Source organism: Bicyclus anynana, chromosome 3 (genome assembly GCF_947172395.1).
Source record: "Bicyclus anynana chromosome 3, ilBicAnyn1.1, whole genome shotgun sequence".
Classification (NCBI taxonomy): domain Eukaryota; kingdom Metazoa; phylum Arthropoda; class Insecta; order Lepidoptera; family Nymphalidae; genus Bicyclus; species Bicyclus anynana.
This window is the reverse complement of record NC_069085.1, coordinates 14568826-14585051: the sequence shown is the minus strand read 5'-3', so window position 1 is coordinate 14585051 and position 16226 is coordinate 14568826. Positions and strand designations below refer to the sequence as shown.

At 35.0% G+C, this 16226-nt stretch overlaps 1 protein-coding gene and 1 long non-coding RNA gene across 3 annotated transcripts in view; one reads left to right on the top strand and one right to left on the bottom strand.

The window, feature by feature from the left end:
- LOC112058305 (uncharacterized) overlaps positions 1 to 16226 on the top strand; it is a 410398-nt gene that overhangs the window by 53749 nt on the left and 340423 nt on the right. The gene's annotated exons all lie outside the window — the stretch shown is intronic.
- Positions 4325 to 9506, bottom strand: LOC112046941 (uncharacterized). Of its 2 annotated transcripts, none has more exons than XM_024083795.2 (3): positions 9392 to 9506; positions 8952 to 9169; positions 4325 to 8679 (listed from the first exon to the last, which is right to left on the bottom strand). In XM_024083795.2, exons 2-3 carry the CDS (start codon positions 9165 to 9167, stop codon positions 8395 to 8397), a joined length of 501 nt encoding a protein of 166 aa, XP_023939563.1. In that variant the 5' UTR covers positions 9168 to 9169; positions 9392 to 9506; the 3' UTR covers positions 4325 to 8394. The 2 variants fall into 2 exon arrangements, with proteins under 2 accessions (XP_023939563.1, XP_023939564.1); XM_024083796.2 differs by having other exon boundaries at positions 9327 to 9465.

The following is a 16226-nucleotide window of genomic DNA, read 5'->3' as shown; positions in this document are numbered from 1 at the left end:
CATAGTTTCCCAAACTATTTTGTGTCGTAGACCCCTTCCCTTGTTTTTCGTGTTGGATAGACCCCCTACTTATTTGATATTGTTTTTCTGTATCCTACAACTTACACAATTTTATATACATATAGTAGGTATAATAAATTATTTACTTCATAGTTACTTTTAAAATATATGTTTTGATATTTTAAGATAATATGATGTAAAAAATAGGTACTATCAATGTATGTGTTATGATCCACTATCGTGGAAACCATTTTCATTTAATAGACCCTCAAATTTTTTTTCGCTGACATAGACCCCTTGCAGTTTGTCATAGACCCCTAGGGGTCGATATAGATCACTTTGGGAATCACTGCATTAGACAGTCCATTTACCTATTGTGAAAACCTCAAGAATTCATTCAATAGTTTTTGATTTTATCGCGTAGGTACAGACAGGCAGAAGCTTCGGGTTTTCACCCGCGTAGTTCTCACTCTCGTGAGAATACGAGGGAAAATGCCTATAACCTGTGACACTCACAAATAACGTGGTTTTATAGTGGTAAAAGAATTTCCAAAATCGGCACAGTAGATTCAGATATCACTAGGTATAGAGATTACCACTCTTATGTCAGCAGTCAGCAAGTCTAGGCATAAAGTGACAATACCTAATGACAAAACCTGCTTATGCTAGGGGTGGCGAGAAAAGAAACTCGAGGTTCATAAACACACCACTTTAATAACACAACTCTTCGAATATAGGTAATCACAAAAACTGAACTCGCCTTTCCAACGAAATAAACAACAAGAACAAAATATAGTCAAACATCAATCTTTTATCTATACGGATATTGACATAACTTCATTTATGAATTATGTCAATATACGTTTTTTAAATCTATTTATTTATTTTAGTTTAGTTTCGTATATTTTAGTTTAGTTTTAAGGACAAATAATTACTCGTCATTATACTTCATGGTACCTACGTATATTGGACAACACTACAGTTATAACCAGGTTGTTTGTAACATATAATGTAGCATATCCATTAATACAAATGCCTTCTTATTTAATTTTCTAACACTTATAGCTAGGTATCTTGCTAGTATTATTACTTATCAATAAATGTCGTCAGTATGTCTATTTACGTAAATAGGTACCTACTCTAGGTTTAATTATCATTATAATAATATTATCTACATAGGTAGGTAGTACCACTTTTACTCTGGTAGTAGGTACCTACGTGTATTTGTTTTTACTATTATCGCTTTATGGATATTAACAGTCTATTGCCCTTTTTACGCAATCTTTCCGCTTGGCAATGATGCAAACCAGGCAGGTAGATACCTGGGTACCTACTTAAATATTTAATTGCGTTAAATTACATTATGTACTTACCTACCTATACAATACAATAGTAGGTATTCTTATGTGTCATGGGTAGGCTTTCCCATTTGTTATTACCTATGTAATAACAAATGGGAAAGGCCTTAAAAGTTTAAAACTAATATCTAGAGATCACTTTTAGTTCTACCAATTCTCCTTATATTAGGTAGGTTGGACCTTAAGTAGTAGGACCTACCTACACAATACAATAGTATTCTAAAGTGTCATAGGTACCTATGTAAGAACAAATGGAAAAGGCCTTAAAAGTTTAAAACTAATATCTAGAGATCACTTTTAGTTCTACCAATTCTCCTTATATTAGGTAGGTTGGACCTTAAGTAGTAGGACCTACCTACACAATACAATAGTATTCTATAGTGTCATAGGTACCTATGTAAGAACAAATGGAAAAGGCCTTAACAGTTTAAAAGTAATATCTAGAGATCACTTTTAGTTCTACAAATTCTCCTTCTAATAGGTAGGTAGGTTGGACCTTAAGTAGTAGGACCTACCTACACAATACAATAGTATTCTAAAGTGTCATAGGTACCTAAGTAAGAACAAATGGAAAAGGCCTTAAAAGTTTAAAACTAATAAGCTAGAGATCACTTTTAGTTTTACCACTTCTACTTCTAAGATATATCTAGGTTATAGGTAGATATTATGTATATCTCTGGACTCTTTTAGTTTGTCACGTAGATAAATGATAACGTTGCAGGTAGGTACCTACCTACTTGAATCTATTTTAGTATACAGTATTTCCTACGGCTTCCCTTGCGTCATAAATTATCAGCATTTGTTTGCAACTATTTTTATAACAGCCGTGTGGTGATATGGAAAACGTTTGTTACGTACATCATCGTAATAGAGATTGGAATTATAAGCATACATGTACATCATACATGATACATCCAAAAAAAGTTCCTACTGCCTACAACTAGCGATGCAGGTGTGCCTTGCTCATTACTACAATAGGTACAAGCTCATAAAATCCGTAACAATTCAAGATATGAAATGTCAAAACTTTATGTCAGCCACTGACGATCAAGTAGGTACTGCAACTGACCTATTACGAAGCCTTTTTTACGTGGGGAAATTCTCCTGATGGGTAGGTAGCCGATCTTCATGGGGAAGCTAGCAGGTTATATCGGACTTGTACAGGCTTTATATAATAAAAAAAACTCCCATGGACTTCCAATCAGTCACCTGTAGTCCTACGATGCGCGCCATTAAAATATGTATATAGACCAAGTGGCCGAACCGGAAATGTCTTTCGTCCTATCATAAAGAAAGAGAAAGGGATATTTCTGGTTCGGTGCTGGTCGCTGGTAATTTTATCTTGTTTGGCCTATTGGAGATGTAGTTCCTTCCTCTATCACATGTAACCTTAACTGGTTGACCCGCATTTCCTTGCAATTCGAGGACTTAACTCCAGATTCCCCGTACCAATCACTCGAAGGTCCAGGAAGGTCATGGAGGTAGTCATGTGCACCGCCGTCCGCTTGCGTCAAGTCGGTATCAGTGGCGTGCAGAAGACAGGTATTAGCTAGGGTTAGGCACTATGGAAATGTTCTTCTATAGGTTCGTATTGAGTCCTCAGGGTAGGCAGAGCCAGTGGATTTTTACCATATCACCATTGACGCCAGTCTACTGTCTACGTCAACGTCGCGTCGCCACTCATTACGAATCCTACAGTAAATACATAATCAGAAAAAAAAACTAAATAGGTAAATAGTAATTCAGCATAATGAAGATGACACATAAAGCCGATTAAGTGTAGGTAATTATTCTCTAAGCGGCTCAATCATACATATAATGTCGTAATAGGGATTAAACATTTAACTAGGAAAAAAGTTGTTACTCGTAACTGTTAGATTCACGATTTTTTTCTAAATATGTTACTAATGCCTACGTTAAATTATGAAGGTAGGTTGCACTCTTTAGATGCAAAAATGCACTGCTTACTCTAATATCAGCCACTGACGATCAAGTAAGCTCACATGCCTGCAGAGCTAACAGCATGCTCGTATCCTGCACATCGAGACCTACACACTATCAGTTTTATCGGCTCTCAAGCCGTTAGCGCTGCAGACATGTGAGCTTACTTGATCGTCAGTGGCTGACATCAGGACTCGTTGCACAAACCTTTATTGAAGAGAGGAACAATTTTAACTTAAAGTACTTACCCTAGTTTTTTTAGTTTAGTTGACAACTTTGTGCACGTTACTATTGGCCTATTCACTAATTTGGTTTTTATTAACCTAATAAAATAAACATCAAATCAACTGAAAAATGTCATCTACCTTTTTTTTTTTCATTATTTTATTGTACAAAAAAAAACAAAAAGTGTTATATAATTAGGTACATAAAAAGCCATCCTCATAAACTTGACGTTTTTGTGAGGACGGCGAGTTCACAATTATGTTAATTTGTTATATAAAAACCTACTGTACCTATATCACGGAGGGTTGTCAGTAGGCACCGGATAACAGTTACATAGAATCTTAATTTCGTATGTCAACTAGCGACAGTAGTATACACAGAGGCACAATTATCCGCCCACTTTAATATACTCGCATCATATTAAAGTGAGCGGATAATTCTGTCTCTAAGTATATAACAAGTAAAAATAGTTTACGTAGGTACAAGTTATTTTGGGTGGGTGTGTATTTCTAGAAAAAGCACATGGTTTATTATGAGTTTACAGTATTAACAGTTGGCATGGCGCCCGCAAGTTTCTCAGCTAAAACGTGACAATGTTGCTTAATGTAATCACGTGCAGGATCTGATATGTATTACAATTTTATTTTTGTTCAATTGTGTAAGTGGTTGACTTAGGGCTAGCATTCGTAAATAATCCATTTCAATTTACCTATTTTTTATAGACTGGACATCTTAATTGATTGTTTGATGTATATTTTATAGTACAGGAGAGAGTAGGTTTATCAATAAAACAATTTGGGTACATATAAAAATATTTTATTAAAAACATTTTGGTAACATTTAATAAGAACACTTAGGTAAAAATAAATCGACCTCAAAATCATTTCAAAAGAACAGCCTGGACTGGAAGTTCACAGAGGAACAGCAAAAACTAAAATAAATAAAAAAAAAAACAATGATAACACTCTAGGCAGACATGTCTAATTGACAACCAGAATTAAGGCATCGTAAGAATAATTATTTAAGTACGACAAAATACCTACGGCTATTATTATCTTTACAACAAATAGACGCCTAATGCGTAGCGTTCCGCAAGTCGCGACCCTGTACTGTCTCTTGGCAGAGGACTTGTCTCGGGCGACTGGTCGACTATCCGAGTATTGTTGCAAGTGTCCGCGCGAGACATTCGCGTGCACTAACGCCGACATTTATTACACTACATTACACTAAAACATTCCAATCAATTATACGAAAAGCTATGTTTAAATTTTACCTAACTAATAATAACATTTATCTTCGGTTAATTTTGATACTAGAATGATATAACATCATTGAATATTGTACTCTTAAACATTACGCTGATTTAAATTATAAAACGAGGAATTGTTACATGTTACACATAATATTGCAAGCATTACTGAGATTGTGCACGTTACGTGGATTAATTAAAATTATTATCAGTTTTAACTTAGCGTTAGGAAGGACGGTCGCCCCCGTCGCACAAGCGACCGGACTACGGGCGACAGTCGCAGAGGGCGCTGTCGGCTACTAAAGGAACAGTCATAGAGATATAATTACGAGCATTGGCACTTTCAATATTAAATCTTAATTACACTCCCCAAATAGCACTGTGTATCAATAATCAACTTAAAAACTAAATTCAGATCAGTCATTTATGATATCACATCAAAATAAACAGGGAAATACATTATATTATGTGATAATCGAATGGATATACTATATGTAATATATATTAATTATATTCTTTTCAAAAGAGGTATTAATTTTCTTAAGGGTTACTAAAATATTGAGCTCAGCGCCGCGCGACGCACTATATCACGATAATAAGAGAATAACATTAAACCAATAAGTTTTGGTACTTGGAGTATGCCTCCGAGTTAATTCTATTTCGCTAAACCTACATAATGCTTATCAGATATACGTAATACACGCTGGACGGACAACCCCCGGCGCGGCTAGACGACCCGTGGGCGCAGCTAGACGACCCATGGGCGCGGCCAGGCGAGCCGTGGGCGCCACGTCTAGGCAATAAACCCTTCATCCCTATACAATTTTCATTATAAAAATACTGTCATTTGACTACAGTTCAATGAGAAAAAATATTTATCATAAATACAAATAAACAATAAATATATTACAACACATTAAGTATAATATCATGTATATGTAATGATTTGACTAAACAAAATAAAAAATGCACTTAATTGAAATGATCGAATATTGTAACATCACTTGAAGACCTACTTAGCGATGGAAGGTACTAAAAATGATTACCGAAAAAGAGACCGTTAATTTAAAAATAAATAGCACAACAACCAAAATATTTGGCAATGTGGATTAAATTAAACATTAACAACTACGACCCATCGGCTGCTAACTTAAAACACAAATTGGAATGCAAGTATTGCATCGCACCTCGGCCTCGGTTTGGACGCCACGGGCTCCTACACTACTTTAAGGAGACTTCACAACAAGAGCAACTATATAAAACTGTGCGTATCGCTCCGAATACTTTCTTTGAACTACATTCGATTGAAACTTGTCATAAAGTTAATTAACTAAATAATAATAATAATCTGAATGCAACATTTGATTTTTTGATAACCATAACAACCATTTTGTGAGTAGTGTGATGGAGAATATAATAAATAGTACACTTTATTTATAAAAGGGCATCTCATTTTTGTGTTTTATTTAGTTTTTTTTCGAGATCCCTTTTTAACAAAAAATGATTATCATTAGGCATAACTATCACTGTAAAAGCTGCATTCTGAGATCCATGCTATATTATGTTCAGTCATGACCCACTGAATCATAAACATAAAAATAAAATTTTGTAAATTATTCACTTATTGATAAACACTATTTTTCATGTTCATAGCCCATTGTTATTGATTACAGATATAAAAGTGGCGATGACTCAAAAGATAAAACAGCTGATAAAATGCAATGTAAATTTCAGAGTGATAACAATTCATTGTTCTGCTACTGAAAAGTTATGAAAGTAAACAAATCAATTCATGTTGGTCCCTTACAGAATATTTGCCAAACTTGAACTTGAAGCGAATACCATAATATCAATATAAAGAAAATTTGGAAAACTACAAACTGTATTGTCACATATCAACATTTTTTTTTATATAAAAATAACTTTGCGGGAAATACGTCAACATTATCATGTACAAATACTCCAGTTCCAATTTAAAGCTGATTACAACATAGCAGAACTAAAGTTGCACGTAAGGACAGTATTATTGGTTACCCATATATAGTTAGTTAGTACTTTACACATTTACTTACAAATAGATCAAGAGACTCACACTAATAAATATCTTGACTAATTTAAGGAGACCATGAATATTATAATTTAAATATGCATTTATAGAGATATTGCCAGTCTGTTAATGACTTACTATAATTTCACTAGATCCCAGCATCTGGGCACATCAATGACTTGAACGTTTTAAAACGGTCTGTAACAACTACTAATACCTTAGGATACCTAATCACTGCTTTAATTTGTGATGATATGCACTGATAACCCATTTTGACTATCTACCCCGCAATGGGGATTCATATAACTACATATGTATGAGTAGTTCAAGCCTTCACAGAGTCGGTAGGATCTATGGGCAATGTATCTAGAGAACCTCTAGATTACACGTCATCACTATTAGTATTATGTAATGCTCGGACGGTACATCCAACAATCATCATAATTAGACCTTAAAACTAAAATATATCAGCTTGGCTATAAATTTATGCCATCTCGTCAAAATCCAAGTGAAAATGTTACGAGAAGCAACCTTTTGGTTTCAAGTTTTAAACAATGAACCTAATTAAAATGACTGTGGAATATTTCTAATCAATAACCTCTACAGACTAACAATAATCATAAAACAATATTTAAATAATAACTATAAGATGTACTGGTGGGAATAACTCATTATGGTGTAAGTAAATGTCCATAATTTAAATATTGCTTTAATAATAATAAGGCACAATATCTAAAGGCTAAAGGAATGAGCCTGTTGATTTTGTGCTGATTAATAATAATAATTAATCATTATAAATTGTCAAAGATCAACAATTTATAAATATAATATGCATTCAATTAACAAAAGATTCTTTGGATAACAAATAATTAATGATATTTCTAAGAGGAACTAAAATATATAGCGTAATATATTATTATTAATTTTCATTCTTTAAATTAATTAAATTACGGTATAGAGTTGGAATTAGATGAGTCATTAAGATCCTAGTTTTTGGGATTTCAAATGCCAATTTTGTATGTCTGTAAAACTTATGGCATTATTTTAATTAACCTAACATTTTAATTTATCACAAAAAAATAAGTTAAACAAAACAAAAACGAAATAAAATTACATCGTCACACACTTTCATAGGATTTGTCAAAATTGCTTTTTTTAAAATAAGATCACAGTATTAAGTCACGATTAAATGTATCTATGAATGTGTGCGACAATAACCACATGCATATTCCACAGTCATCCGTAGAACTGGGCCACGCCAGGGTAAAACTTTAAAGCAAATATTAGGAAGTTGTCACAAGTCCAGCGACTGCAGTTCACCAGAAATACTTTGTTCATATTACTGAGTATCTTAAATAAATATTTTTTTTTTAGAAAATAGGATAGTCCCGTTGTTTATTAGGCTTAACAACAGGTTGTCATAAGATTAGTTTGTGAAGATGAACTGAAGTTGTTGGCAAAAGTATTTATATTTGTACAACCATTGTGTGACAGTAAAAAAATATTTTTAACCTGTTGTGTACCAGTCATACCCAGCTCTTGTACGTTCAGTGTTTAGGTGACACACTGTTCAATCACTCTGTGGCGGCAACAACCCAAGTGAAGCCACACATACGGCAAGAATCTTTTACATACTGTGTGCGTGTTCCGTACGGCCCGAGGCGGTGGTATTGAGACCGGTTGGCAAAGAACAGCGCAGGGTTGTTGGATGGCAGCATTGTGGCACGGTAGTTCCATCGAGAATCAGTGAGATTAGCGCTCAAGTTGAGAATATCGTGCCCTCCGTATATGATTTTAACATCTTCAACTTTCTTATCTTTCAGACATGGCTGTGGTTGCACAAAGGGTTCAAATAACTTCTGAAAATAAACACAGATTTGCTATAAAAAATTATTTTGATATTTTATTGTTGAATTATCAATAATTAAATCCTATTGTTTTCAGCAAGTGCAAAATTTTTGATTGGAGACCACACGTGCAGTAAACTTGATCAAAATTTTTCCATTATCACGCGTCAATTGTACACACAGATAGCGTAAGACGTTCGCCATTACGGAATATTATGAAAATAGAGAGGTCAAGGCCAGGGCGAATGCAAACAAACAGTGCAAATACTATTTAATTAACGTACCTTTTCTGTTGTCTGAGGACTAGACGGCAGGGAATCGTTATTGACAGATTCCGATTTTAACGAGCCCAGCGAACCGATACCGCTAGATTCACTGGAGACAGACGGGCTTGGGCTCGTCTGCGATTGAGTTAAGCCCGCTATGTCTATGATATGCCTGAACGAGTTAAAATTTTCTGTCTCCAATCCTCCCAGAGGTAGTGCAACTGATAAAGCCATGTCTGCAAACGGAAAATAACAAATTGTAGTCCATAATACACGTGCACACTGCATACGCCACTGCGTGTGAACTTTAAAATACAGAAGCTATGTTGACAGAATCGAACGCGGCACGCGCCAAACTTTTCTAATCACTTTGTTTCTTTACACTAAACTCACCTTTGACTAGATTTACAATCACAATATTTGTAAAGCACTATTGCAATGAGTAAAACAATAATTACCGAAAAGCGCAATCCCAAATGTACAAGCCTCGACGTAGTTGAAACAGATCGAACATTTACGGAGTGAAGTTGGTTACATTACATCGCGTTTGCCTTTGCGTGTGCGTGATGAGCGCCAAACGGAAGTTATTTAGAATGTCGGTAAAACAGTCTATTACGCAGCAAACAAAGAGATTTGTACAAGAAGTTGTTACCGTTTATGACTCAGAATTATGAACATTTACAATTTAATATCGCTATTAAAAAGAGCCTATTTAACTATAATATATTAAAATAGAAACATTGGCTATTATTTTATGCATAAAATATTTTTACAGCGCCATCTAGTACGTACATTTTAAAGATACATCCTCGAAACTAGATGGCAGCGCACAGTTTGTACTGTAGTTCACTTTATGTAGAATAGGTGGCGCTAAATGTTGTGCTAAGATTTCAACCATAGAAAAAAATGTCTCTCACTCAGGTATACGAAGTGTTTCCCGGGCTTATCACTAGAGGGCTCTAAATCTTTACAGTGTTTTCATTCTCTTTTTACCCGACTGCAAGAAGGGTTATGTTTTCGCGCGTATCTTGTATGTATGTATGTATGTAATATTCTTTATTACCTCATATCTTCCAAACCGCTGAACGGATTTACGTAATTCAGATATCGTTAGATTTGTTTTAATAACCCATGTGTTTTTAGATAGGTGAAATTAGAATAAAAAACCAACAAGACGACTGTGACACGCTATAGAATCAAGGTGAAAAAATTTCTTTTTTTTAAATATTGCAACATGGGAATCAAATTCAAGGGCTTTTTATGAGGATTTCAAAATGGTATATTTTGATGATTATGATTTTGGTATACAATTAAGTAGAAAAAAGTTATTTATTGATTGTTTATTAAAAATACGCGAGGCGGACGACCATAAAGTGCGAGGTTTATGAAGTGAAGTTATAAAACACCTAAAATAGACTAAATTAAATTTATTGATTATAAAAATCGCACAAGTGCGAGTCGGATTCGCCCTCCGAGGGTTCCGTAGATTTTTTTGAATATTTTCTTACTCGTAACCTCGGTTGGACGTAGGTATACATTATCGTACTTTGTAACAAACGTAACAAATACTAAAAAGTGTGAAATAAATAAATAAATTAATTAAACATATTATAAAAAAACCCGACTGCATAAATGATACAAAAACTGAAAAGAAAAAAAAAGCTCAGTCCAGAAGTGTAGAAAGCAATTAGAAAACAGTCGGGATCTATTAAAAAATGTAGACGAAAATCATTCTATTCAATATAATAGGTTTTACAAGATTCTTTTAGTTAACAAATTAATGATATTTCTTTAACAAAATATTTAATCAGAACAGAACAAGTAAAGATACTAGGTAGGTATAATGATACTCTAAATTCTAAAATTAATAAGTAAAGATACCTACATTGTTGATAAAAGTAGTCAGTCTTGTATTAAATTAAAAATTAGTTTACATAATTTAGAAACACTTTTTGAGCGAGCGCGCGTAAGGATGTGAAGTGAACAAAATAGGTATTTAAAGCATTATGTGTTTTTAGTAAATATTTTTTTCACTACCCCTCTACGGGCTACTGCAGACTGCGGTGCGTAGGAACCTTCCTACTTGACTGTGTGTGGCCGGCGTTATATTAAGTCTTATATCTTTATTTAGCTTATAGTTTATAGGACATGCATTGTAGGAAACACGCTCTGCGAAGTGTAGCTCTGTCAATATCTTACGTCATCAGGACGTAGGTTTTTTAATCCACGATCTTGGGGGCGCCGGAACTGATACCTTCAGGCCAAAACACCCTAGTACAAAGGCCCTCTAAGCGGAGGTCCGAGTCTCAGAAGTGACGCCTTCTGTTTTCAACATCTTCAGCCTTCGCGGCGCGCGTCATCAGGCGTTTGCAGATGTTAACAACCTATTGGAAGCTTCATAATAATGAATATTTTTTAATAATAAAAAATAAACTAATTAAATGCTTGAAATAACCAAGACAGGAGTAGTAGGAGTAAATCTTAATATCATTAACCGACTTCAAAAAGGAGGAGGTTCTCAAGTTGACCCGATTGAGCTACGGTTGTCAAAAATGTACTCGTTGTCATATAAAAATAAAATGATAACTTTTAATTCAAGCGATTTTTCTTTTATATTACTTAAGTACCTACATCTACTGGCGGGCGCCTGCGACTTCGTCCGCGCGAGACAAGATGTAAGAGTTTACTTACCTCGAGTCTAGCGCGGATTTTTATATTTTCGCATATTTTATTTATACCTATAATAAATAAATAGTATTTTTTACAAAACTATAACCCAAAACATGAATTATTTAGATATATTAAAAAAATTTCAACCCCCTCTTTATCCTTTAGAGGTAACTCTTTGGTAGTTTACAACTTACACCCCTACCCGGTGGCCAGGAAGATTCTGGTTTGATGGTCCATTCTTTTTTATACCACACTTTTTCAATACCGAAATTTATTGCTTTTTTCATAAAGAAAATCCAATGGTTTCTAATCATTAAAAAAACACATAGGTAAAATAACAGAAATAATGAAAAAATAATACATAACTTCGAAACTACTGAAATGAATTAAAATAAAACTTGGCATGATTTGAGTTTACGCCGTCTAAATTAGCCTAAAGTGTTTTTTCAGATAGCATGGGTACGGTGAATTGTCTTATGACTTTCTTAATTTATATAGTGAATATACTATTATAGTACATACTACATAGTGTACTAACATAGTGTACTATTAGATATAGTGAATCGCGGCAAACTTTCAAGAGTGAAACGAAAAGTAGGTATGCGCACTCAACTCGTCACAGCACTTATATGTAAATTTCTCAGAATATGTTTCCTATTATTATTATATCGTTTATTATTATAAAATAAAACTTAGTTTTCATCAAACATTAGTATAATTTAATTAAAAACTAGCGGACGCCCGTGACTTCGCGGAATTCAGTTTTTTACAAATCCTACGGGAACCATGGATTTTTCCGGGATGAAAGTTTTAATCCAAAGTAAAATCTATTTCTATTCCAAATTTCAACCGAAATGGTTCTGTAGTAACGCCGCTATAGACTAACAAACATCCTTACAAACTTTTGCGTTTATAATATTAGTAGGATTAGGATATCTTTATTATTATTATTTCTATTAAGTTAGGTAGGTATTATTTCTTTTATTATTTAATAACAATTAGAGCAGTGATAGCCCAGTGGATATGACCTCTGCCTCCGATTCCGGAGGGTGTGGGTTCGAATCCGGTTCGGGGCATGCATCTCCAACTTTTCAGTTGTGTGCATTTTAAGAAATTAAATATCACGTGTCTCAATCGGTGAAGGAAAACATCGTGAGGAAACCTGCATACCAGAGAATTATCTTCAATCTCTGCGTGTGTTAAGTCTGCCAATCCGCATTGGGCCAGCGTGGTGGACTATTGGCCTAACCCCTCTCATTCTGAGAGGAGACTCGAGCTCAGCAGTGAGCCGAATATGGGTTGATGACGACGACAAATTAGGAAAAGCTTATGACTTGTCTTCTATCTATAGAAATACGACTTTTATGTATTCTACTAAAACGCTGATCTGCGGATATAAATAAACCGGATAAGTGCGAGTCAGACTCGCTCACCGAGGGTTCTGTAGGTACCTACCTGCGTAGGATCCATATACCTACCTACCTAAATAGCTCGCACGAATCGAGTTTCGCAGTTTCCAGCTTTTCCCGAATTTTAGACCCCCTATTTTATAAGATTGATGATTGATGTATTACAAATTTTCTGTCCTATATACTACATCTTTAAAGATGTTAGATACCTACTTGCTAAATTTTATAGTTCTAGGTCAACGGGAAATACTTACGTATCTACCCTGTGAGTTTTGATTGAGCGTCAAAATATGCTTTTTTTGCTTTCAGCCTATTCGATTTTTTACGGTAAGTCTAAAAGTATGATTTTTTCACAACTTCATGGACCTGAGTACGTACCTACTACTACTACAGGTCCATGAAGTTGTGAAAATGAGTAGGTACCTACCTATACAGTTTAAATTTGAATTAAATACCTCTACGCATTCCCAAAATAAAGTGTCAACTGTCATGTCAAGCCAGATTGAACGAAAAAAAACTAAAAAGAAAAGAAAAGCCACGAAAAGATACGAAAAAGAAACTGAAAGATAGGAAACAAAAATAAACGAAAAGGAAAGAATCAAAACAAAAATAAATGAAAATAAACGAAAAAGAAGAGTATCTAAAAGAAAAACAACGAAAAAATGTGAAGTATTTTAAACATTAGGTACATTAGGTATACTTACCTATTATACATTTCGTAATTTTTTTCATGATTTACCTATGCACAATTTTTTGTAACTGTAAAAATGGACAACTTTCCATACAAACTTTCAACCCCTGTTTCACCCCCTTCTCTTTTTATTTTAGGGATAAAATGGAAACTACTCGTATGTTCTGCTCCAAGGTCCCATTTATCATAATATCAAAATTCATCTTGATCGGTTCAGCCGTGAAAAGGTGACAGACAGACAGACTTACTTTCGCGTTTATAATATTGGTATGGACTGATGATGTAGGTAGGTACTTGTAGGTACTAGGTTCCTATACCTACTAGGTAATATAATTAATTAAATAAATAAAAATATTAAAAATTCCTACTCTAGAAACATTGGATTCTTTAAAATACCTATTGCACCTATGTATTTCATTGTATTTCATGTATTTAATTCATCTTGAATAGATTTTTGCCTTATACCTACCTATGATAGGTTGTTATAAAAATCGTAGGTAGGTAGGTATAGGAATTACAATTAGTCCCTAGTAGAAACGTATGTAGGCAATAACCTGCCAAATGCCTTGTTAAGTTTCCAGTTGCATGCCTATAGTATGCGCATTATCATCTGAGTCGTCCGGTCATAAAAGTCAAAAAAGATAGGAATGTGCAGCGCGCCTACCTGCGCACCCTAATTATCGATAAACGGCTACCTGCGCACGTGCTAATGATGAGTCAATAATGATTTGGACGATTCTGATTGGTCGGTTTCTAATGTAATTGCATTGCGTATTTTTTTTGCTATAAATGTGTTTACTGCAATTAAATAAATACATTCATGTGTTACTCGTTGCGCACTATGGATACTAATATATAATAAATTTGGCAGAAGACGAAGATTCTGATGATGAAGACTCAGATGAAGATTAATTTTATTTAGTTAATAATTATATAATATGAAATATGTATTATATTAAATCAAATATTGTTAATTTTTTTAATTTTGTGAACAAGATACGATAATAAACTTTACTTATCGATAATATGTCTTTCATTGTTACACCCTTCACTAGACGGCTCCATAAGACCCATAAGTGCAAGCGAGATAGATATAGAGAAATGATTTATGGCCCTAAGACTCAGTTGTTAATGCTATTAGTATAATAACATTCGTCATTACCATTGTTTTGCCCTGGTTAAGAATTCTAATATTATGGCTTATTAGGTAAGTACTTTGGAAGACGCTTATTTTTGTTCCTTATATACCTACCTACCAATTAAAATTTTAATAAAATGTACATGTGCATAAAGTCGTGTACACTTGACAGAGAGTGTCCTTCGTATAGGTTACATAGGTAGGCGGGCAGGTAAATATGATTTGTGGAGTGATTACCAGCTGTCCGGTAATCGCATCGACGCAATTACGAACGTAATCGTCGTGGGCGCGCTCTGTCGCGTGTATGGAGTAACAGGTCCGCCGCGATAATGTCCCGCAATACAAATTAATATTCTTATTTCGCCACTTATTGCGTCCGTTCAATAAAATAATAATAGTAAACATCCGTGCAAATGGCCGGCGGACGGAGAGCGCCGCGTGGCGAGGCGGCGAACGGGCGGGGGGGCGAGGGGGGCCCAGCTTATCGATTCGCGCCCGCGCGACACACTGTATCTATCCTCTCATCGAAGCCCGTTCGCTGGCCCCACAAAGAAAGAGATAGGTTTCGCCGACTTTGATCCTTTTGTTTTTGGGCAGCGTCCGGCGATGCGGGCGGGGGCTGAAAAATGTGAAGGGGCGCTGATTGGCTGCGCCGGGCCCGCCCCCCGCGCGGCCCCGCGCCGCAGCCTCCGCGAGAGCCTCCGCTCAGTTCAAGGGCGGTTGTGGTGCCGCGCGCGTCGCATGGATCATCTCTCACAGCCGATTGCCAGCGATTGCGACTATCAATGATAGATCACACGCACAGTTGCCGTTCAAAGCCGATTTTAATTCGCATTGCAATGTTTCGGCGATTCTGTTTACATTCATGAGGTCAGCGCTAACGAGACGGTCGCTTGTCGATTAAAGAAAAGGCCTTTATGTTGTATTTGGATAGGTACACACACATAATAAAATAAATATTACACAGCATATCAAACTTCGCTGTTTTGCAGTAGATGGGTAGGTATTATAGATATCTGTTATAAGAGTTTATAAAAAAGGTCAAAGCTAACAAGATACTTATCAATAGAAACATTAAAAAACATTTGATATTATATTGACGATTCTTCTTGCGCTGTTGGTAATGATATGGTTTTCTATAGATAGAACCTGTTTGATTTCCAGTTTGGATCAATTTCAGATTTTTTTTTTTTAATTGTCTCATATCTTGTCCGGTGGTTACCATCCAACCAGTAGAAGACACACCTACCTTTCCAAGTTACCCTATTACCTACTATATTAACATCCTCACTTCAGCTGGCCTATTGACTATTTTGGTCTTCATTATGAACCTATTAAAGTAAACAACAAATCAATTGACAAAATGTCATCTGCATTCTATGATA